Source organism: Empidonax traillii, unplaced genomic scaffold (genome assembly GCF_003031625.1).
Source record: "Empidonax traillii isolate 1590-97213 ecotype Southwest subspecies unplaced genomic scaffold, ASM303162v1 scaffold385:size1130455, whole genome shotgun sequence".
Lineage (NCBI taxonomy): Eukaryota > Metazoa > Chordata > Aves > Passeriformes > Tyrannidae > Empidonax > Empidonax traillii.
Genome location: NW_020955578.1, coordinates 490,646 through 516,014, shown reverse-complemented (window position 1 = coordinate 516,014; position 25,369 = coordinate 490,646). Strand labels below are relative to the sequence as shown.

The following is a 25,369-nucleotide window of genomic DNA, read 5'->3' as shown; positions in this document are numbered from 1 at the left end:
AGCCGCCAGGAAAACCACCTGATCCCCACAACCACACAGAGGTGCTATTATTTACTGCTCAGTGAGACCAGCAAATGATTATACTCAGTGAAGAAAAATGTTTTAGGTCTAAGTAATTATTTTACCAATGACCTTAAAATATCCCTGTTGTTAGTTTTCCTTGCAGAGGGCAGTCTCTGTAATAGGATCAGGCAGTATGTTTCTTCATGCCAAGTCACTGAATGCCAAAATGATTTGTCATCTTTTGCCACAGGCCACTGCCTGACATACACATGCCACAGTCTAATGTCTCGCCTGCTTTGACATCAAAGTGTCTTCCTTTGGCCATTACCAACAAGAAGAAAGGCAAACAATGGCAGCAACTTCTATTCTTTCTGAGAGAGTTTTAATTAAATAAATGGTCTCAAATAGCTTAGTGGGACTAAGGCAGGGGGAAAAACCTTTCATCATAAAATGTATTAAATCCATAAATCTTGCTTACTCTCTCCCCCTGCAATTTTTTTTATTTACTTCACAATCACATTATTTCATTCTCTGTAGAGATTTATGACAACATTATATGACATCTCCTGGGTTTTCACAGCCTATCATCTTTTACAGCTCACTCTTAATGCCATGGGCCATAAAAGACAGAGTTCATCTCATTTTACAAAGGGAAAGGGGGAAAGAAGTCCTATGCAGATCCTCCGGTTTCAGAAAGGTTTTCACATGCTGAAATTTACCAGTTTCATTAGGTTCATCGAGACTTTTGGTATCAGCAACTCTACCTGTTTTGAGGGATGGGTGATTTCTACAGCATACTCCAGAGTCCTGATTTCCCAATTCAAATCAGCAGGGCAGTAATGTAGCAAAAGGTGTGCTCCAAGGTGTAGCTGGGGCTGCAAAAACTCAGGTTTGCTGGGGTTGTCTTCGGTCTTCCTATTTATATATAGTTAGTCAGTGCTATTCACTGATGTGTCTTCACAGAGCTAGTTTAGAGAGATCATACTTTTCAAGAGAAGTCTCACAACAAAATGCTCCCTTCTTGTCCATCGCATTTTGAGGAAAATAAAATGCAAAAAACTGTATGTGTCAGCCAAACCATTGCAAGATTCTTTATTCAAATGAAAGAGGTCCTCCTGATGGCAAGTGGCGTTATAATTATAGACTAGAAAAAAGCAAGATCAGCAGCTGCTGCTGCTGCTGCTGCTTGCGTTTGTTCCCTCTGTAACTGACAGGACAGAGTACTTGGCAAAAACAGACTTCCAGAAGTGGAAAGACATTTTAACCCCTGTTCTTGTCAGTCCACTCCTCCTGGGCTCGGCAGCAGCAACCCCTTGCTTCAGGTTAAGGGAAGAGCAAGGTGACTATTGCAGATCTGAAGGGGACTTTGTTTGGGACATCTGAGAAAGAGGAAGGGTCCAGGATTTACTTTCGGGCTTGGATTGCCGAATCAAGATAGCAGGTCAGTGGATATAGTGTGAGCTTAAAATGTTTTTACAGTTGACTTAACTCAAATCTATCTCACTCACTTTCTCTCCTATGCCCTGCACCAAGAAAAAAGGTGATACAATGGCAAGGAGTAGGTCTGTGTAGAGGGACTGTTTATTTATACATTCTGTAATGTGCCTTTCATGGTCAGTTAGAGAACACTGATGGCTGTTATTTTTTTACTGTGGTTTCTCTCTGAATCCTAATGCATCCTGAAACTCTCAGCTAGACAAAAATCCCATTTACAGTTGGGCTCAATATTAATGGGGGACACACGCATTTATATTTTTAGGTGTTTTTGCCTAAAGTCTTCTGATGATCTTAGCAGAAGTGGAAGAGTAATATATAACTCACATTTCAGACCGTGGTTGAGAAAAGTTCAGAGAGGGCATAAACACTGAGCAAAAGAAAAAGCAACATCGCAGATATGAGTCAAGGTCTCTACAGGCAGCAAATGGGCATAACTTGTACAGTGTCCCCAAAACTCATAAATCCATACCAGCCTGGCCCTACATTTGCTAATGAAGTTAAGTGCAACACAATTAATCGGAATGTTTTTCATAACACTGGCGTCTTGGTATCTAACCTAATGTGCTCTGTCCTTCTTCTCCCCTGTCCAAAACAGTGCTCAGGAAAGGAATGCGCTGTGGGGGGCGTCATTATGCTTTGCTCTTCCGGTTCATCTCAGTTTTAGCTTTTCCATTTCCTGTGGCCATAAGTAAGGTGATGTTGGAAGGACTCTCAGCCGACATGCTGTCCATGAACCAAGGGTTTGGGACCACCATGCGAGAGTCAGGCTCAGCACAAGGCTTTATACCAAAACATCCCATTGCATGGGAAGGCTGTACCCAAGGGGTTGTAGTTGTTTCCAGACAACAGAATTCTCCAGAATTCTATCCTTCGTAGTCCGTATCTTTTTGTACAGTCCAAAGCATTCTATAATCACCTCAGCTGACCTAATGTATATTTTTGAACATTGAATTATATTATCCTGAAGTCTCTATATGAACCTAATGATAAATGTTAAATAAAGCATTTGCTTAGCAGGAAACTAAAACACAGTGCACTAAGGCAAGGCAGAGCAAGGAAGCCAAGGCACTAAACCCTGAAACTGCTCTTACAGTTCCACTTTTGTTTGCCTCATTTCAGAGGCAGAAAGAAAAAGCAGTGGCATCCAGTGCCTCCCAAGTTAATGGGAAGACTTCTATTCAGAGCCAATGGCATTGAGTTAAGTGCAAAGAGAGATGGCTGGGATGTGATTAAGTAAAATATGGTTGCTTGAATCAAGCAGACAAATTGCACTTCAAGGATAAAACTCTCATCTTCCAGTCCAGTGTAGGGATGAATATTCTTAATCCTGAATCCTATTATCATTACAGCTCTGCATTTGTGGCCAAAACCCATCCACTAGGCCTTGCAAAACAGGATTTGCTTCGGTAGAGGAGACAGACTCATTTTGTCCAGCTTAGCTACTGATCAGTTTCTGGCACTTCCAGTCACTGGGATGCCTGGCAGGAAAGAATCCTTCCTGAACCCCATATGCAGAAACCGAGGATTGTGTTTTTGACACTAGGCTTTGCCTGCCTGCAGAGCTGCAGATGCTGTGAGGGTCCTGCAAGCAATCTTGTTCCCTCCATGACGCACAACAGAAGAGGCCACTCAAAAGTTTAACAGATGCCCAGATACCAAGGGAGACAAGCAGAGCCCTCAGACCCAACCCTGTATGTCTCAGCTCTGTGAATTCTTTCTGAAGGTCGTCTTCTGTCCAGCTATCTGCTCTCAGCTTAAAGACCTTAAACAACAGGGTGTCTATCCAGTTCCAATATTTGGTTGGCCCCACAGTTAGCGATTTATGTTTTCTTCATCCTGTGTTTGGCTAACTTCATCCTCTCATCATGGCACTGTGTTACACTGAGGGTCTGGGTTCCTGCTGGGCTGTAAGCCCTCACATTATCAAACATCTTTTCAAAATCTAAGTCCCTACATGCAGTCAGTCCCACTGGAGATTTCCATTATAAATTGCTTATTAGTGGGGAGATAAAGACATACTCATTAATGATATGGCTTGAACACACATACTCCACAGCATCAATGGCCAAGGCCTAAAGCCTCCTAGAGCGATCCCAGGAAACTCAGTGTATTTTTAAGAGTATTTTTTACCTTATTCCTTCCCTATAGCCCAGCCGCAGATTTATTTAATTGTTTATAAAGCTCCATTTCTGATAGAGGATGGACATTTTTCCATTTTCTTAAGTGCTGAATCCTGACCACAGGATTTTTAGCAGACAGGACTGCATTTCTGCATTCCACTCAGCCAATTTGGCTCCTGAATTGAGTTTCATGGAGTACAGAAATGACAACAAAAAATTTAAAGGTCTGTGTTAAAGCTTAGGGAAAGGAAAGCTATCATTTGGATGCTAAAGAATAAAACCCATGTATCTTAAAAAAAAATGATAGCAAAAAATAATCTCCAATCCCATACTGGCAAACCTCAAGCAGCCATTCTGCAGAGGAAGAGAGACAGCCTGTCAGTAGTACAAGGCTTATGGTGTCTTTTCCCTACTGATTTCCTTGGCAGCTAAAAGAAAAAGTGGCGCTTTTACAGCTGAATTTTAATGGCAGACTTTATGGTCTGCATCAGAGACAGAGCCAAGCTACATAAAATGCTACCAAGTCATCTATTAACTAGGGGCTCAGATTTTTTTTCCCCAAGTATAAATGTCCTACAGTGGCATCAAGAAAATATAGACAAGAATCATGTTTGTAAAACACAATAACTATCTGGAGGTGCTCATCTTAGTTAGTCCCCTTCTTGCGTGCAGTATAAAACCTCTTTCACCCACATTTGGAGTTTGAATTTTTTTGTAAGCATGCCAAAATTTCTGTAACATCTCCCTATACTGGGTAAGCAAGTAAAAAGCACAGCACAAAGTGTTTACCTGTGTACTTTCAGTAGTATTTTAATTATACTGTGTTACACCCTGCCTACCTGAGCAACTTTGTTGCTTGTTTTGCATGGCCATGCAATGCTGAAGTATTGATGAGTAAGTCTGGTTAAGTCAAGGTGACAAATAACAGAGTTCCCCAGCTGATCTCAGCTGATGTTGTAACTGCTAATGAAAGAGGCAGTCTCCAAATCCCATTTGGTTTTTAGATTATTATAATTACCAAGCCAGGTAAAAATACTGGCTGGCGAGGAAGGTGCATTTGTGCAATTTAGCTTTACTTCTCTTACCAAGAAACTGAGAAGTTTTGAAAAAAAATTCAAGCAAATTTAATTCCTATACTTCGCTCGCAGTAGACTGGAGCAAACTGAGAGTAACCAGAGACTTCAGAGGTGTAATATGTCTCTGCCACTGCCACCCAGGGAAGTGGTCACATTCGGTGCTAACTGTTGAGTTTGGGTGATCTTTGAGGTAAAGCCCAAATACAGCCTTGCATCAGTCAATCTGCAGGGCAGTCTCAATAGTGCTTGTAACTACAAGATTTTTATTTCTCTCTCCCTTTCTATATATATATGAATACACACACCATGTGTTTATGTACACATACTTTTATATATTTATATGTGCATGTATATCTATGAGTCTATCTATGCAAGGGTGCATTCAGGTTAGGATATGCTGTCTAAAATGTTGTTGGTTTCCTGCTTCTCTTCTACTGTTTCTAGGCACAGCCTGCCAAGACGATGACAGTCACTTATTCCAGCAAAGTAGCAAATGCCACTTTCTTTGGATTTCACAGATTACTCCTAAGGTGGAAAGGCAGCATCTACAAATTGCTGTACAGAGAATTTATTGTTTTTGCTACTCTTTACACAGCGATAAGTGTATTATACAGGTACACTCTTTCCAATTCACATCTCATTAAATGTTATACTGAAGTTTCAAACTTCCTAGTGTTAGGCAGGTGAATGGTGGGGGGAGGTTACTACATAATTATTATCTTTTCCTTGGACTTTTCCGATGTGCTTTCCTTTCCATGTTTAGTTTACTGCTCCAGAGAAAGTATGTAGAGTGTAAATTCTCTTGTATTCAGCTGACTGTATTTTCAGCCCAGCATTGAGCAACTATCCTACTGAAGTTACACTAAATAAACACTCATAGCTTAGCCTTTGTTGTTCTGACATTGAGCTGGAGGAGGTGAGTGTGCCTCCCTGCTTTAGACAATCAGTATAGACCTTTTATTCTCCTTGCAGAACTCTTCAGTTAGTCAGTAGTAATTTCTTTAACAACCCCAAGAGGTAATAAGTTGAGAGTCAGATTATATAGCCAGGAAAAGCAAAGTTTTGCTTAAAGCTAGGATGGCATGCAAACCTTATTTCTAGGCTTGCAGAGAGCCAAGGAAAACTGCATGGAAGCCAGACATGGTTATTATCTGTGTGGCATCCAGCACCTGGGAGGATCAGTTAGAAGAGTTGCTTCTTCCCCCAAGGTGTGAATTAAACAGCTGTATGACAGATGGAATGCATCAATTAAAGCAGTGAAACTTTTAATTGATGAAGTACACTACATAGAAGTATCAAAATAATGATTCAGCTCTTGCCATGATCCATAATTATACCTGTGTCTGCTTTTTATGTAAAGCAAGGAGAAAACCAGTTTATGATTAATCAGTAATTTTCCAAAATGTTCAGTAATCTATGCCTATAAACTCAGAAAGAAAATTACAGTATTAATATGTAAGGAAGCAATAGAGACTCACATTCATTTAAATTAATCTGGTTTTACTGAAATGTCAGGCAATTGAAGACCATGATAAATACCCCATGGAAAGCTTTCTATATATGCTACAGCTTTTGTTGCACAATTGTAAACAAATCCCACCAAATATTTTTTATATGTTTCTTTTCTATGAAATCAAAGAATAACTGTAATAATACTCACCTATACAATAAAAAAAAAAGTTTCTATTTAAGCTTGTTTTATTTTGTATTTTGTTGCCATGGTCCGTTCATTTGCTATAAGTTGGTGAATATTTTCTGCACTGCAAAATAAATACAGTTGTCGTGTTTTTAATCTTATGGAAAAGAAAAATTTCATAACAGTGAGAGTAAAAAACTGCTGCAACATAATATTTTCAAATAAGAGCAATTACAGATTGATAACCTTTTGCAATTCAAGCAGACCTGAGTATTTTCATTAAGTACCCCTCTGAAAAAGGAGAGCAAACTCTACTTGCAGACTTACAGCTTACTATCATCCTTGTTCAGTATGAGGCAGCAAACTGAGTCTCTCCAGGTATATTAATCCTAATTAGTAGTGCCAGTCAAGTTAGTAATAAGAAAACTGCAAAGACCAGGAAATAATACTGTCTCCTCCAGCTTCTTTAACACATGCCAAAAGTGTCCAGCACGTTACCTTTAAGAATTCGCTTGAAGACATTAGCCAAGGTTGCTCCCCATTGCACATACCTGATTATTTATACATATTTGCACTTTGTAGCTAGTGCCAGAACGTTAAGAAAGGACAAATACATTTTATTTTTGCTGCAGATTTTTTCTTACAGGTAGCCAAAAACGGTTCTTTGAAAAATTATCAATTTACTGTGACAGATATGCTGAACAAATCCCAGTAACTTTTGTGCTTGGTAAGTACCGGTTACATGTGAAATTGTAACGCTGTCTCTGTCCACGCATTTTGTGAATATCCATGCATGGAAGCATTTCAGAGCTGAGGGGCATGTGGGATGTTAGAGGCTCACAATAAATCATCAGCTTCCAACAGGTCTCCTTAAATCAAGTTGCTTTTGTCACATCAACATTTATGTTTATGTTCTTAATATACCAACAAAAAAGGTTTCCATATATGTGTATATATATATATATATATATATATGTATATATATTGCAAAGTAACACTGATACATTATGCCTGATCTTTCAAGGCACTAAATTCACTTAAGTTTCACTGTAGAAGAGGAAATTTGGAAGTTCATGGTCTGAGATGCTCAGCTGGAATGTGCCATTACGTTGCAGTGTCTATTAAAAAATTAGCACTGATTGCATTCTGGGCTTTGACACGACTTACTGCATTTATTCTGGGAAATGTAGCAGCTTAGTGTTACGAATAATACTCTGCAAACTAAATCAAAGTAACCCAAGCAGAAATCTTGATAGGCATTGGACTTTTTTTCTTCTAACCCCCAGGTTTCTACGTTACTTTGGTGGTGAATCGCTGGTGGAACCAGTTTGTGAACTTGCCATGGCCAGATCGTCTGATGTTCCTCATCTCTAGCTGTGTCCAGGGCAGAGATGAGTATGGACGCTTGTTAAGGAGGACTCTCATGCGTTATGTGAATTTAACATCTCTGCTGATCTTTCGCTCTGTGAGCACAGCCGTTTACAAAAGGTTCCCCACCATGGACCATGTGGTAGGAGCAGGTATAGGAGTCCTGCTTTCCTTTCTCTCAGAGCTGGGGGCACAGGAAAAGAAAGAGCCAGACTCATTTTTTTTCCTCTGTGGCCCCACCTGTGCCATATACTACCCCACATTAAAGCAGTCACCTTTTTGTTAGTGACTTAAATGACGTGACCTTAAGAATGCATCTTTAATACTCCTAAAGTCTTCATTTCGCAACACTATAGAAATCAAATGAGTCTAAGACTCTTACTTCTTTCAGACACTGTGGCAATAGGCCTGCTCCAAACACTCAGGCATATGGAGCAGGTATAACATTCTCTAAAGCATGAAAAATAACAAAGCTGCAATACAGTGTGATACAGTAGGAATGGTTACTTGTTATATGCCATCACCTCAATGTCTAGGATATAACTTTGTCTCGAGTATCAGAAACTGATCTTTGCAAGCACTTCACGAGTACAGCTTTATCTCAGTTTATTTTAAGTAGACATTTTAAGTGTTGTGATTTACTTAGAAAAACCCTCAACCCCAAGGGTTTTTTCTTTAAATTTAAAACCTTACCTTAAACTTAGTTTTTTAATGTTAAATGTCCTAAGTATTAAGCATGTCTGCATTTTCTGTTTGTTTTGATAACACAGTGAATGTGATGATGTTGAAAGGAGTTCAGTCATGTAACACTCTGCTTGTTTATGAAGGACTGACCACTGAGCATTTAAAGGCAAGGTGTGACACTGTGTGCCTTCTGACTGGCATGGTCAGTCAGAGGCAGAACATCAGTGCAAAGATGTGGGGATCTGTTTCAAATAGGAGAAGTCATATGTTTTTTACTGAATGTCTTTCATTTCTTAAATTTCTTCCTCTGGCAGAGATTAATAAGCAAAGTTGCAGCACGTTAAAATATGCAGTGTACATATACATATGCACATTTTAAATATGTGTGAAAACCTTTGGATATTAAGAAAAGTCCAGGGAGAATGCACCAATCTTGTTGGGCAAAACAAATCATTTATTTTGGATTCATTGGATTTTGAAGTTCTTTTCCTTGTGCTGTGCAACAACAGTGTTTACCTGAGCTTGTGAGAGGTCAAGGAAGCTTCTGTCGCTCTCCCCAGCAACCTGCTCCTACTACGCACTGGAAAATTACAGCATTTCCAGGCAGCTAATCCAGCTCTGCCTCCCTATTGCTAAAGACAATCTGTTCCAAAAGAGACAGAATGTCACAGTGTTGTCCAAAAATTGTAGACTGGAAAACAAGTTTTGGTTGTTGGGTTTTTTTAACAGTGGAAAATATTCCACCATAAACTGTATATCTAAGTATTGATAGTGTAGTCAGCTCTAGATTTCAGTCCTTCTTCTGTAGGTTTTAATGCATATTGTGATGCAGAATTTTTATTGATGTAGTACTGAGCACTTCAGGGTACATTTTGCTCCTATTAAAGTCCAGTGATTTAGACAACGCTCTGCAATCATCCCCTCCCTAGCTCCCTATGGCATTGCATATCAGACTGCATGGGAGGGAGGCATTTAATAGGAATGTGAGCAGCAGAATGTGATACTTACAGCACAGTCATCATTGAAACAACTTGTGACGATTTTGCTGTCAAAGTGCGAACTGCCACAGTATAACTATTGCTACACATTTCTCTTTTCAGCAAATGAACTGCTTAAATTCATATATTTTAAATCTGGGAACAGGATCACGATAATCTAGTCTGACTCATCCATAACACAACACACAAAAGCTTACTAACAGCATCCTTTATCATGTTGCAATTTCTGACTAAGCTGTAATATCTTCTAGGAATACAACCAGCCCAGGTTTAAAATTCAGCTGGATATACTGGAGTCTACACTGCACCTTAGGTGAACAGACATTCTATGAACTCGCTGTTGAAGAGGGCAATTTTATTCTCAGTCTGAACTTGCACAGTGTCATCTTCTATTCACTGGATTTTGTAATGGGTTTGGGTTCTTCTTTTTTTTTAATTAGATGAAAACATCATTTTTCTCTCAATAGTTACCTGGTAGCAGAGTGCATAAAGGCTTGAATAAACCTCAGTAGCTTCGCCACATGTAGTGTCTCCCTATAGGATACGGTCTTCAGTGCTGGACCTTCCTCCTGACTCTTTTTTATATTCTAACATTCTCTGTGGAACTGTAGGCAGTAGATGCAGGTAGATTCATGACACTGAGATGCTGAGTGCTGCAGCACATATACAAATGCCTAGCAGCAGTCCTGAGATAGCACTTCTGTTGGCTGCAAGGTGCAAGGGGGAAGCTGGATGCTCAAGATCACAAGTCTTAAAAAACAGAGTAAAGAGTGAGCCACGGGGGAGAGAGCCCGAAAGAGCACCAAAAAGAGCTGATAGGAAATGCTGAAGTGAAACGTGAGGTGTGAACTCAACAACAAAGGAATACCTAAGGATGGCCGAAGTCTACAGTCTCAAATCCTCCACTGGAAGGAAGCATCTGGATTAACCCTTTCCCACATAACACAGAAACAGAAAGTGTAATTTTTATCTACTTGCTCATAGCTCCTTCTTCTGTAACCACTAGTATTCAGTATATTTTATATGGGTACCCTGAACCAGTCTTATCTCAAACCATTCAGTTCAGGAGAACTGAATACCGTTCTAATCACTTGAGGAAGAGCACAAGTGATTTTTTTTTTCCAGCCAGGCTTGTGTTCTCATCAATAATTATCCCATAAGACCTCTTTGGTTGGTATTGTTCACATTAGTGCCCTTTGATTCTTTATTGATTGCACCCCATGTCAGTCTTCTCATACTTTCATAAGGATTCAGTCATTCCTTAGATCATCCTTTTCAAGATTTTGGCACAATATTTGACAAATATTTCTGGTTTTCTGGAGCTGCTCCAGTCTTCCAGTGCTTATCAAAACCAGTGCTCTATAGAGAGTTTCTCAGTTAATTCTTTAAATACTCCTAAAAACAAATAGTATGACCACATTCAGAAACCATATAGTTTTAATAACTGGGGTTTGATATCTTCCCCTGCATTTGATGGAATGTAAAATGTTTCTTTACCACTGCAATAACAGCAAGTTGTTCTGAGCCATATGTTGTCTGTCTTGCCATCACCTTCAGTATGAGCAGTAAGAGCAATCCAGAATTATTATTTTCTGCAGTAAGAATACTAGGTCTAATATCAAATTGAACTTTATTGTTCAAAGAACAAAACTTTGTTGAGCTTTCCTGAACAAAAGTGCTCAGTTTCAGTGGAAAGCTGAATTGATCCTTGGAGCTTTGCCATTCTTTGTGACTCCCCTCAGGCTGTGTCCTTCCATGTAATGACTTCCCAGAGCCTCCAAGTAACTTGCATCCAGTGGTTACTCCAGATTGTTTGTCTGTCTGCTTCAGCCTGACAGAAACATCTTTTCCTGTCCTATAATGATCAGGCTGGTCAGATAGAAATGGAAGGCAGCTTAAAAGACTGAATCTTAGGAGTCATGAGTTATGACTAACAGGTCAGTTTGTCTGGTTGCCTGATTATTTCTGTACAGTTGATTATGAGAGCCGGCTGCAAACTGCCCAGAGACCTTTTAAAAGCTTTATCTTATTCTGTTCTCAAATTCCAGGATACCACAGGAGTACTGTGTCTTGCTGCTGAACATTTCCTCTATCACAGAATATTCTGTTCTTCCCTCTCAGTAGTTGCAGTATTTCAAATCTCCTGTGTTTACTTGTTGCAACTGCACAACAGTGACATCTTCCTCAACAACACAATACTGAAGAAGGTCACTGTGTTTAGCAAATTTTCTTTATCCTTGTTCACATTTTTATATGACACAACAAAGTTTCTGTATATTTATTTTTTTTGCTGCCTCATGTATCTTTAGCAATGTTAGCAACTTTGGACATATTCTTAGTTGCTAGTTGGAGTCTACTTTCAATTCCCTTATTGAATTTTCAGCATTCAAACTTATAATTGATTGGCTGAGCCACTTATTTTGGAGCTGTCACATTACTAACTTTATCCTGTTTCAGAGCTAATGTCAACACAGCAAAAGAAGCTTTATACCCACCCTGTTAGATGACACACATCTGAGCAAAAATTAAGCTCCTCCAAATCTGAGGATTGCTTCAATCCCAGAAAAATCTAGGATTTGGACAAAGGAAGATGGGAATTTTCTGAAATTGCTTTTATCCAAGGCTGGGTGGAAGGAGGACAGAACAGCAGAGCTTTCTGCACAAATGGGGTAGAGATATTGCTCCAAAGCCCAGCTGCTCCCTTGCCAAGTCCCAGACAGCGAATGGCTCTGACGCAGGTTTTGTCACACAGAGCCCTGGCTCCCCTGATATTTGACCATGGACTTGCTTGCATTATGAAGAAGAAGGATTTCACAAGGCAGGGGAACTATTCAGGAAACATAATACCTTCCCAGCACCCCAGCAAGGCAAATTGCCAGGCAGAGAGCAGCTTTAGCCTGCAGCCCCACAGCATGTCACCTGGCCCAGTGTCTCATTAGCAGCAGGATTTCTGTTCATGATTCCCCCTCCATCTCTTTGCATGCCTTCATAACCCCAAAGAAAACATTAAACAATCTGGCAGAAAAGTATTTCACTGGCAGAAGGCACACTCTCTGTTGAGCTCTGTTTCATGAATGCACTTGTATCCTCTGTTGCTTGCTCACTGCTTTGCAAATTTACCAAAAAATTATCAGAATCAGAAGGTCGTGTAACTGCCTTTACAACATGTGTTGAGATGCTGCTGAAAGCTGTCATTGCTGAAAAGTGAGAGTTTCTTGACTGATATATCCTGTTCCTTACTTTTCTGAAAGCAGAATATGAAACTAGAGAGTAATTTGTACAATTCTTAGCATTATATGTATCTACAATATGTCAGCAGTCAGACATGAGAACACAGTAATAGCAAATTATTGCCTATATTGGTAAAGAAGAATTTTGCATAGATAGCTAATGCAAAAACAAGTTGTTTCAAGCAAGATCTATCTTGGGGAAAAAAAGAGCAGTCTACTAATTATAATTATAAATTGTGTTTAGAAGAGTTCTATGCAAATATCACATAAACAGATTCAAACATATTTAAAATTTATAGTATCAGTAGCACTGAAAGCACAGAATAAATTAAGCTTGCTTTTTTTTTTTTTTTTTTTTTGGTAAACAGGTTTTATGACAAGATATGAAAGAAAACTTTTTGATGAACTTAAGTCTCCCCACTTGAAATACTGGGTCCCATTTGTCTGGTTTGGAAATTTGGCATCAAAGGCACGAAAAGAGGGAAGAATTCGTGACAGCGTAGATCTGCAGACACTGATGAATGTAAGTAGAAGAAGTAAATCTACAGAAAACTAATCTGATATTGCTAGGTGGTAGCTTTTCTCTTACATAATTGATTTTATTTAATGTGCACAGATCTCCTGTGTCATCTAAATTATCTTATTCAGGGTTTATCCCAGTTTTCATTGTGTATCAATGTACACTCAAAAACACACAGCTGCAGTCCTCTAGGATTCTTCTTATATGACTAAGAAGTTATTAAAAGAAGAAACAAATTGAAGATTAAAATATTATTGTAACATCACTGTAAATTCATACTTGTTCCGTTGCTGATAATATGAGAAATGAGAATAATCTAGCATTTTGAAGATTTTAATATAAGTTTCAGGGAAGATAATCTCCCTGAATATTTCATTAAGTGGTAAAACATCCTTTTTATGATATAATATATTCTCTTTCATGTATCACTAGACTGGGGATAAGATAGAAACAGAAGATAGTTTGTGAAGAAATACATAAAATACTAAGCATTCCAATTCCATAAACCAAGTGAATATTCAAAAGGAGTGCTGGATATAGTTATGGTATCAATTTACATATACTATATTTCCATATCTCCCTCTCCTTTTATGTGTGCAAAAATGAACTGTCACAAAATATTTATAATTCATAATGGTACCCCATGCAATTTTATTTTGTTGGGGTTTGTTGTTTTTTGTGTGTTTGTTTTTTTCCCCTTTAGGAGATGAATAAATACCGGTCTTGGTGCAGTCTTTTGTTTGGATATGACTGGGTTGGAATTCCATTGGTCTATACCCAGGTACTGAGCTATTTTCCTTTAGTAAATTTGAAACATAATTTCCATAAATGGGGAGGTTGGTACCAAACATTCATAGTCTCAACCAGAGTCTCTGAGCTACAGAGCACTGGTTCATTCCCACAGGACCATGGAGGCCTTGCTAACTATTTAAGTCATATTTAATGCAGAGATGTTTTGAAGATCTTGCATAGTTTGGAAGAGGGGAGGGAAGCACTAAAATGTTTTTGTGTTTCCTGGGTGTCCTTCCTGGCCATAATTATACCTGTGGCCTTTCTATTTGCAATACCTCCCTACAGATTCATAAATTATACGGCAAAAGTCAGACACTGGTCTTTGGGTATGTGTAGCTTTGTGCATAAGATTGTATTATTCCATTATTTCAATTATTCAATTATTTCAGTGAAGTTTTGTTCTTTGCAGGTTGTTACTCTCGCAGTCTATACTTTTTTCTTTGCCTGCCTGATAGGACGCCAATTTTTGGATACTGACCAAGGGTATCAGGGCCATGACTTAGATATTTACATTCCAATCTTCACACTGTTACAGTTCTTCTTCTACGCAGGATGGCTCAAGGTAAACTAGCTTTCTGGAAAGGTGGTGGGGGGACCCTCTCCATGGGGCTGGTCAGTGTGTCAGATCTGTGACATGCTGTAAAATCACCAAAGATTACCGGAGTTACACCAAAGCTGAACTCAGCCCCAAGTGTTCTGTGGTCGTACAGAAACATCATGCAATACATTTTTAATTCCACCTGATTGAACAGCAAGAAATGGTCATGAACCTGAAAGAGCCCATTTGAGTAGCACCAATGCAGCCACAACTCCCCAGGGGAATATTACTCCAGAAAAATCAGGTCTCAGGGCTTGGCCTATAAAATGACAGATGAAAGCTAAAAAAAAAGCCTTTTTCCCACTCCGCTGTTCAGTGGGGAAATGTTGCTGCAGACCTGGCATTGGCTGAAAGGGACTGAATCACACTTTCTTCTTGTAATCAAAGCCAGCCTCTAGTATCTGCTGTTAACCTCACCAGATGCAGGCAATTAAAGGTCTCCAGTTCCAGGGGGCTATGAAAGCCACTATTGGCTAAAACTGCACTACATAAAAACATTCATTAAAGAGAGTTACAGAAGGAATTGGATGGACCCATCAGCCCACTGATGACCGCTAGGTTAACATATCACCATCAGTCTGATAGCTGAGTAATTAAGCCATATACCTCAAGGTGGTTCTCTCCTCTGAAGTAGAGTAACTGGAAAAAAGTTTCAAATAAAAATCAAATTGATACATTAGGGTCTGTGCATATTAATATTTCCTTTTGTGTTTCCTTTTATGGCTGGAAACTTAGAGGAAACTTATGACTTTTCTGTTAGAATATATATTGCACAAAATTTGCCGGTTTTAGAGCCCCCTTTTCCCAGCCAGCTCCAAAGGGTAGAGAAGACAGCACACTCAGCTGGCAGGTTGTGAGGAAAGTAAGGTGCCTGTAGGGCAAGCTCATCTAGTCCTGCGTCCTAGGAAATCAGGGGGAAAAAGGGGTTTGCTGCATAGGGACCATCCCAGGTGGGAGCAGGAGAGAGAGGAAGGGAGGCTGGTGTACTGAGGGTAGCAATTTCTCCTGGAGAAAAGTGAGGCTTTATCTCTAGGCAATGTCTTCCAGGGTTTTACTAGTGGGTTACAAAACTATAAGCTGTTCCTCTTGACTGCCCCTCTGGTGCTCCTGAGGGAAAATGGTTCCCCCTTCATCAGCACCGAAGGATGTTAGTAGCATCTCTTCCAGTTAGGCTCAGGGCTTCCAGCCAGCTCCTGGCTACAGCAGGTATGAGATGCCATTGTAACTGAAAAATCTTCTGGATAAGGAAATGAAAGGGAGGAGAAGAAGTTTCAAAATTTAACATCAGCAGTGTTCCCTCAGACCGGAGGTTCGTCCAAACCTTCAGTGCCCCGAGTCAGGATATTTCTGTCTTGAAGGTTACAGCCGGTTTCCTGCTGAGTGTTTTGGGCTTTGGCTGCCAGGTAGCAAAATGGGCCCTGAGATATTGACTTCCAGTAATTTGGCAATTCCTCAGAAATAATGACTAAAGTGAGCTCATTCCTTGGCCTCAAGCCTGGTCTGTTATACCTACAATACAGGGCCAAATTTTCCCATCATGTGAGACACTTCTAAATCCCCATTTTCATTACAGGGATAGATGAACTGTCCAAATACAGAGTTTAGTTGTCCAGCACTACATTCCTTTCTGGAGAATAAACCCATGCCTCACATTCCAGGATCAGGTCAGCCAAGCAAAAGGCCACCACTGCCGTTCCTTCTGTCCCAGTGCTGCTTGCTTTTTTAAGCTCATGTGATAAGTTTTTTGGGTGGTGACCTCTGCTTCACACGAAGCTGATCCAGAGCCACAGCACAGACTTGTGTTCTGGTTCCTTCTTATTGCAGCACTTTCCTGGCTATATCCAGAACTTAATAGCATAGGCCTAGTCAACGAGTGTGAGCAGAGGTGCCCCCTGCCTTCCTTCATTCCTCCTTACATGTGTGTTCATAGGGTTAGTGTACTCAGCAGTTCCTTTGTTATAGATCAGTGCTGGCCTGGGAAGTGCTGGCCTGGGAGAGCCAGCTTAGCCATGGGTGCAACCTAGAGGCACATAGGAGAAATAGCCAGGGAGCGACTGCTGCTCTTCATAGTGAGGTGAACGAGCAGGACTGTTTAATCATACAGCTTCTTTACCCATATACACATTAAATCAAGGACCTGATTGCTGCTTCTGTGCATGGCTGTAGTGACCACTAGGAAGGCTTTGAAGGGTCATCAAGAATGCGACTGGCTTCAAAAGCAGGGCTTAAAAAGATAAACAGAAGGAGAAAGGCATGGAGGGGAGAGAATATTTAACCTCAGTGTATCGAGGAAGTAAGAAATAGAGAAGCAGACTGCATTTCCTAAAACCTTTTTTTTTCCTTTTCATCTTTTTTTTCCACCCTCAGTGGCTATGCTCTTTCTCCCCACAATTCTTTGATGATCATGGGGATGAAGGGGCAGTCTCTGGTTGTTTTTCTACTGGATGTGGGAAGCCAGAAAGGGTTCTCTTCCCAGACTCGTTCCCAGACTAAGGTGCCTCACCACCAATGTGCCTGAGCTAACTGTTTGCTTATCTCCTCCACAGGATGGGCTTCTGCCCTGCAGTTTCAATCACTTCAGGTACAGAAACCCAACCCAGCAGGCTAAATTAAAGAACAGACTCTGATTCCATCTCTTGGATTTGGCTAGCATGATGCACGGAGTCTGCTTGAGTCAAGGTTTTTGTGGGTTGTTTTTCTTGAAAAGTTGTAGAAGGTTGCCAATAGGATTAACCCTGATAAAGAAGCAGAGTCTGAGGGCTGAGCTGGAGAGACAAGCTCTACTCCATCCAGCAAACTCCAGCTGCAAGGCTTGGGGATACTGACCCACTGGGCTGGTAGACTATCATAGACAATAGTGCAGTAACAGAGCCCCTAGCTGCTGAACCATTCACTCAAATGAGCCAAAGACAACAGTAAGGGAAGGTAATGACTATCTTATGTGACAATCACCCTGGGCCAGACATGTCTCAGTTCCCAGTAGGCCAGCACCAACAGTCATGATTGACAGCACCAACAAAGCACACAGTTATGTATCTATAGGGAAATTAAGCTGTTCCTTCGCTAGGCTGGCAAAACCATCAAACAGGAGATCAAGCTATGATTGCAAATAACAGGCAGGGAGAGAGAGAAAAATCCAGTCTTACTTTCTCTGCAGCAGTAGTCCTGACATGGCATGCTGAAGTCTCTTCACTGTCTCATTTTCTTTTCAGGTTGCTGAACAGCTTATTAATCCATTTGGAGAAGATGATGATGATTTTGAAACTAATTGGTGCATCGATAGAAATTTACAGGTTGCTGTTGTTATTTCTACTTCCAGCTTTTCTGTATGATAGGTTAAAATTACATTTAATCCTATTTCTTAAATTGAGGTACAAATTAGGGCAACAAGTGTCAGCAAAACAAATTCTTTCCCTGAAGGCTGTGATCCTCAGAGTTTGTTTCTACAAGCTAATTCATTTTGATTTTGGTATCTGGTGTTTATGATGACTGATAAAACATGCAAACAGCTGATCTGTAAGATCACTTTATGCTTGGAAAAACATGTAATGTAGGTCAATCCTGCAAAATCCAAAAGCTATTCCCACATAGATAAGAACAGATTTTGCTAATCTGAATGTTTTGAGATTAAAATATTGCATATGAACCTTCCTTTAAAAATAAAAAAGGCAGTGAAAATGCTAAAAAGACCAAGCAGGGCCCTGAACTAGTAAGCAGGGCCAGAACCATTCATCTTCTGACACTGCCACCCACAGCAGTATCTATGGTTGGCACAGGAGCCAGTGTCTTTAGTGGCAGGAGCTGTGAGATGACCAGGGTACAGATTTATAGCAGATACCCCCAATTCCCAAACAGCCCCTTTCTGTTGTGCCATGAAGGAGCTCAGTGACACGAGAAGGCACCTGCCACTCCCCTTGCAGAGAGCCAAGCACAAGGCTTGGCACTGAGCTGCTGTCGGACTCCACTTCAGCTGGGGACCACTGAGACAGCAAAGCAGAGCCCAGGAGTTAGAGGGAGCAAGGGCAGACCAAGCTAACCACCACATTAAGCAAAGTAAGCAATGCAGATCTGCACAGGAGTGGAAAAGGACTTCACACTACCAAAGATGCTCTCTGGCTTAGCACTACCTCAGGGTATTCATGCTACAGTGCCTTACAGCCTCTTGTACAAAATATATCAGAAGGCCCTAGAAAAGGATGGTCACATACTTGGTTCTGAATGTCTTAAAATGGGGATGAAGCTTATCAGAAAGATTCTTGACCTCCAGACATTTTAAGGAGCACGGCTAATACTTTACACAAACTTTCCATAGGACATGGAGGATCACATTTAACTACATCACGCGTGTGGAAAGGACTGCAATCTGACATAAATATTTTTGCAGTACAGAAGACTCAAGTTAAAATAAAATTTATACTTTCACAAAAATAGGTGGGTATAGGGGAGTTATTTTAGAATAATGAGTCTCTTCCTAATGCCCAGGTCATCACACACAGCTTATGTTAAAGGGTTTCTGAAAGACATGTTGACCCAGGGAATATAAAGCATATTATTTCATATACTGTACTATGCTGAAAGTGACATGATTTATACCCAAAAAAAATCTAAGGTCTCACTTCTGGCGGTGGATGAGATGCACATGAACTTGCCAAGGATTGAGAAAGATATTTACTGGAATGATTCCTCTGCCCGACCTCCCTACACAAAAGCAGCTGCTGATTACTGTATTCCTTCATTTCTTGGATCAACTATTGAAATGGGGTGAGTGGTACTAAGGTCCTTAATGGCATCAGAATGATCACCACCTCTACAGCCCACGCTGATTGACAGACAGTCAGCACAGGGCTGTGATGATACTGCAAGCGGGGGAGACAGAAATGGGAAATGATGTTAGGAGGGAGTGGAGAGGCTGGTGTTGGTGGGATGATGTCTCCAGTGGTCCATGTTTGCATACAAATCATGCACACATAGCTAGATTGTATAATTAGTAAATAGAGCAGGTTTGCAGGGAGAGTTTATTGCCAGTCTCTGAGCACCGGATGGCACCTGAAGGCAGTGACTGACTTTTCTTAATAATACTTTTTTCACTACAGCTGCTTCATACACCCTCAATTAGCAAAATAGCTATTACTTTGCTTATTTAGTTAGCAAATGACAGCTAAAAACAGTCCAGATTTTTGTGAAGATCAATAACAAGTAATTTTAAATGTTGTATGACTTTTCATTGACTAATAATCTGGGCACGGCAGTTGGAGCAGACAGATTTTGTGAAGGGATGAAGACGATTTACTTGGAAAGATCGACAGAAGAACCATCACTACAAAGAAACATACAGAGGATATAGGATTGTCCCCTGTTGTTGGGATCTATCTGAGAAATCAGTGATAGGCCAGTTGGTTTAGAAGCTGTCACTTTAAATACTTGTGACACAGTGTAATATAGACAGGTCAGTAAGTGTAAATCCTATCACGACTGAACAAATACCAGGCAATATCAGATGTTCTTGTTTGAAAATCTTTTCTAAAACTTTACAGTAGCCATTTTGTTAGCTTTAAAAATTACCTCAAGATGTTAAAAATTTCCCATTATTTCCCACCTTTATCAAAATAAAAGGTGCTTAATTTTTTTGTTTCATTTGGCCTCAGAATTGCTGGTTTCTCATTTTTATTCCTCTTATTTTTTCACTTTTGCATGCATTCTATTACAAAAGGCAGTGAGTTTGTATGAGTTCCTCTTATTACAATCAGACTCTTCAGGATTATTTCCTTCTGGAAAAACTATAAAATTACAAAGAGAATAGTAAAGGACAAAGTTAAAAAAGTAAAGAAGGAAAACTCATAGAACATAATTTATTTTACTGCAATTGCTAGGGGGAAAAGGTGGCAAAGAAGAAACATTATTACGTCTGCAAACAAATTTTTTAATAAGAAGGACTTCTCACAAAATATGAAGGAAGGAGTGAATAAACAGTAGCTCCCTGTTAGCCCTGTGAAATGCAAACAGCTCTGATGTGTTAACTTTTTATTATTTTCTCATCTGAGTTGTTTCTCTGTGTATATCTCTAAAAATAATGGGTTGTTCTTATGCAGACTTCAAAAACAAGTTCTAAAGATTCTCCAAGTCCAAAGCAAATATACGAAACTTGAGCCCAATTCCAAAGCCTTCTTTAGTCACCTCAAGTAGACACCTGGAACAGGTTGCTCAAAGAGGTGGTAGATGTCCTATTCCTGGAAACATTCAAGGTCAGGTTGGATGGGACACTGAGCAAGCTGATCTACTTGAAGCTGTCCCTGTCCATTGCAGGGAGGTTGGATTAGATGGCCTCTAAAAGTCCCTTCCAACACAAACTATTCTATGATCTTCACAAATGCTGAATGAAATTCCTCTGTCCTCCAGGGCAGTGTTGCCCCTCTGTGCTCCTTACCTTAGATTAGGCCTGAGCCCCTTTGCCATTCTTGCCCTTAGGACAGATATCTAGGCCAGTTTGGCTTGTCCTCTGGGGTGCACTGAGTCAACAATGTGTACTGAATTGACTGGCAGGTGCAGCAACAGTTGTTCTCATGAACCACCAAGGCTACTCAGGAGAAGAGTACCAGGTACAGGTGAGACTTCCAGACATGCTATCATGCCCCAGGAGTGAGATTTGGCCATCTGAGTAATTCCAACATTTTTTGAAATCGTTGCACTCTGCTTCCAGCAGTAGCTTTTTCACTGTTTTTATTTTTGCCTGAAGGATTCTCCTGAAAATAACTACAGCATCAAGCAGGACTTCTTTCTTCCCTTTTCCTCACTCTAAGCATAAGCGTAACCATGTAGAGCTGCCTCAAAGGGCTGCAGCCCGAATATGAAATGGTGCCAGATGCCTGGCTGGGTGGCCTCCCAGCCTGGTCCTCAGCAGAAGGGGCACCTGGATATTGAGAGCTCTCTATGTGATCTGGCTGGTTCAAAGGCACAGGCACTATTTCCTGGCACTCTCACCCTTTTCATGCTCTTCCTTAGGGACACACTAGGGCCTTGGCTCCTATGTCTTCTTGCTGAGACAGCGGGATATATGTGCATTGAGACCTAATACTTCCTATGCGTAAGTGACACCTACTACCGGCTTTATTTGGCAGGCTGGCTGATACCGATTTCCTCTATGGGGAAGAGTGGCCCTGGGAAGAGGAGAAACACCGAAGGCAATATTCAGTGTTGAGAAGAGTGAAGAGATTTCTCAGTGTCCACGAGGGTCCTGCATACCCCACTCACCAGCGCTACAGTCGACAGACAAGTGAGAATTCGGTGTTTTTCCCAGCAGATGAAAAGGGGCACATCAGACGCCTGCAGGAAATGCACACAAGAGGGAGACACTCTGCCTCCAGTTTCAAGAAGAAACACGAAGGAGTTGACAGAAGTAACAGACTTCACAGTAGCCGAGATCTAGGACCCATAACTGAAACCTCCAGGAACGAGGCACAGTTCGGCGACAGTGACACCTCAACTGAGACAAACAAGCCAGTTCCTGAGGTCATCATCTCTGAAGCCGAGGAAAATGCACTTGGCACAGTGGACAAACCAGGTCTGCCAACAGAGCGCTCCGCAAGCATGCCAGAAGAGAAGCTCCAAAGGATCCTAGCTGAGGCAAATGTGGCTCTTCTGAACCAACCTTTTTTCCCCCCAGAAATGACTACATACATCTCAAGCTCGGAGGTGCATCAGTCACTTCCTAGTGTGATAGGAGAGACCAAACATGAGCCCCACGGTAGTAACATTGCTGGTCTCATAACAGATGATGAGAGAAACCTTCAGCGATGGAGTTTACCAAGTTTCCATAGTCCTAATACAGGACCTAGTACAGCTGACAGTGAGCCACCTTTAGCAGATTCCAGGACAACTTCACAACAAAAGATCTTCAGTGATGGAAACAATATTACTTCTGCTGCTGCACCAGAGACGTTTGAGATGCAGCACTTATGGGAAAATATGGACAGTAGAGAAACAGCCATAGTAGAATTTTCTAATGAGGAAAGTGAAAGAAAACTTTGACCATGCTTCCTCTGGATTTGACTGAACTTCTTGTCTTCTCTTGAACATGGTTCTCATACAGAATTGCTGAAAGTGCAGAAGGGTAGACTTGATGCTCAGACAAGTCCTGAGCAGGATCCAGCAGAAGATTTGGGACCTAAATAAGAGGCATTATGGTGCCTCTTATTTACCATCAATGCACAGGACAGCAAGCTGTGTGGGCTCAAATAGAGGAAAAAAATAAGGTTATCAGAAGAGTGGAGACAGTTCTGTCCACTTTGAATCCACACCGAACACTGCTGCCTTTGTCCACTCCATCAGGTTAAGGTCCATGACATCCTTGTAAGACCTATGAAGACTTTTGTTTTCTATTCAAGTGGCTCAAAGGCAAGGTGTGGGCTCAATTCTCTCCTCAGCTTGGAGAGATTCAGCCCACCATCTCTTACTGCCTGGAGGAACACTTGAAAAATCAGGCTCCTCATTTGTGTAAGACAATAGTCTGCCCCACTCTGAAGCTATGCCACTGGAAAAATAAAAGGATTAAATGTTTAAGAAAGATGGAAGAGGCACAACTGCTGATGAGTAGGGCATGGGAAGTCTTATTCTTGGTCTTTGCTCCCTGGAGTATGTATGTGGCATACCCAGTGGCTGGTTAGTGTAAAATGAGAGTCCCAGGTGGCCTCTCTAGTGATGACAGGGCTGTGGCACTCTCTCAAGGGGTGGTGGAGCTGCAGGGACAACTGAGCTTAGAGCTGCAATCTCGTGGAGATCTTCAGCTGGAAGTGCACGGGCTACAGTCATCCCAGGCAGATAACAAAATGGCCCAGGACCACTAGCAAAATTGCTTTCCACTTCCTTCCCCTGCCCCCATTCCCATGCTTCCAGACACACCACACGCATTCTCCATTAACTCAAACCTACACCAGCATTAGGTGGCTGCTGCTGCTCCAGGGGGGGCCAAGCCACCTCCTTAAACCTCCTGGTAGTGATCTGGCCTTTCAGCTGTCACTCCTGCAAGACGTCTCAAAGCAGGATAGGAAAGCAGTAGCAGCTCCTTGTTTTTAGCTCTTTACCCACATTTACAGAAACACAGTCCAGAGCATGTCACCAGCATTCTCCCATGAGTAAGTACCCAAGTAGATTGTCTCCATGGAAAAGGGGGAGACCAGATAGCTCAAGGGATGGAAAGAACAGAGAGAAGGGGAGACACAGAAAGTTATGGGTCTGCAACAACCAGCAGAAGCAGTTTGGACTGTATGGACAGCAAGTCTACCCAGCTCTCTTGCCCAGAAGATTTCACTTCAGACAATAAACCAGCATCTCTGACAGGGTAACTGTAGCTCCAGCGGCTTCTGGGAGTCTTTAGGACTCCCTGAACTTGGGAACAAGCTCCTTCTTCTCTGGCCAACAACTCAGGTGAGGAGCCCTTTCAATAGGCTATCACATACAGCAGGACTCTGCTATCTCATCTGGATAGTCCTTGAACAAAAATCAACTACCCTCCCCACTTCTTCCATCATTATTTCAGTCTGGGAATTGGATCCTGATAGTGTATATTAGGCAGGGTATGAGCAGAGTCACCCTTGCAAATCCTCCAAAGAAACTTGAAAAAGCACATATATCCCCATCAGATTAGGAAGCAGAGGACACTTGACTCAAGGAAGAGCTGTTTAAACTCATATTATGTGAATTCTATGCATGCAGAAAAGCCAAGCACAGATTTCCCAGGCACCTTTGGAGGCACTTCTTCACAGCTCATGAGATGAGGTGACACTGGTGTCTGACAGCAGCTTAGTGCAGTTTGATCACACTTTGGAGTGAGGCGTTCTGGTGCAACCTCACCCTTGCCACTCCACACTAAGTCCTCAGGCAAATCAAGTTCTTATGTTCAGGTTTGACCAACAAAAGGAGAAACTCTGTGAAATGAAATTATATTGAAATAAACAGCACCTTAGCCTAGCAGTTCAATTTTCTGAATGGCCCTTCCTAGGCAATACCCAGCTCTGGAAGCATTGCCTCTTTCCTCCTGATTCCCTGTTTCTTCTTGTAGCTGAAGCCATACTTTTCTATTCAATATTTTCTCAATTTAATTACATCTGCAACTGTCAAGGAACTTCATTTGCCAATGAGGTTAACTTCAACAAATGGTAAATTTTAAGTATAAACAATACACTTTAAGGATACCCAGACAGCTCCAGTAGAACAGATAGAAACAAAGTAAAAGTAACTGCAGCTCCCCTCTGTAGCACTTTTTATTAAAGTCAGGAGAGCAATACAAATTTCTGGGGAGTTTAGCCATACACAGTTTGGCTGTACATGTATAGGAAGGCTTTTCAGCAGCTGCAAAGAAAGTCTGGCCCATTATCAAGCTTTCTCCTTACAGTACATAAGGTTGAGGAACAGCGCTTCCCACTGTAAGGGAATTTAAGCCAGAAATTAGAGATGACTGTCAAGAGTCCCTGACAAATCTGTACTGAGAGCCCAGTCCCATCACACCTCACTAATCCTTCACACAGCTTCCACCAGGGTTTAAGGTGTTGGAGGAAAGTGCTCTTTCTCCTCAACCCAGACATCTGCATGTTTTATCTCAGCACTGCTAAGCATGAAAGAGCCTCCCCAGCTTCTCGTCATCCAGCTCTGCTCATCTTCCATCATCTTCTCAGCCTGGTCACCGCCTAGGATGCACACTGCTGCTTTCCACCAGGACATTATACATTTGATTATACATCAGTAATGATTTTGCTGCTTCTCCCACTCACTCTGCCAGCACCCGCTGTCTTCACTCTTTGATGGAGGCTAAGGGTGGCCACACAGCAGCCATTAGACTGATAAAAGCTTCAGTC

At 41.2% G+C, this 25,369-nt stretch overlaps 1 protein-coding gene across 6 annotated transcripts; it reads left to right on the top strand.

Annotated features, from left to right (window-relative positions):
* The first annotated feature begins 1,292 nt into the window (after positions 1-1,292).
* Positions 1,293-22,699, top strand: BEST3 (bestrophin 3). Of its 6 annotated transcripts, XM_027893273.1 has the most exons (10): positions 1,293-1,444; positions 5,141-5,310; positions 6,965-7,059; positions 7,619-7,852; positions 12,981-13,135; positions 13,836-13,913; positions 14,334-14,486; positions 17,735-17,815; positions 19,132-19,283; positions 21,638-22,699. In XM_027893273.1, exons 2-10 carry the CDS (start codon positions 5,159-5,161, stop codon positions 22,545-22,547), a joined length of 2,010 nt encoding a protein of 669 aa, XP_027749074.1. In that variant the 5' UTR covers positions 1,293-1,444; positions 5,141-5,158; the 3' UTR covers positions 22,548-22,699. The 6 variants fall into 6 exon arrangements, with proteins under 6 accessions (XP_027749074.1, XP_027749079.1, XP_027749077.1 ...); XM_027893278.1 differs by lacking the exon at positions 5,141-5,310 and having other exon boundaries at positions 6,979-7,059; XM_027893276.1 differs by lacking the exon at positions 14,334-14,486.
* Positions 22,700-25,369: the final 2,670 nt, after the last annotated feature.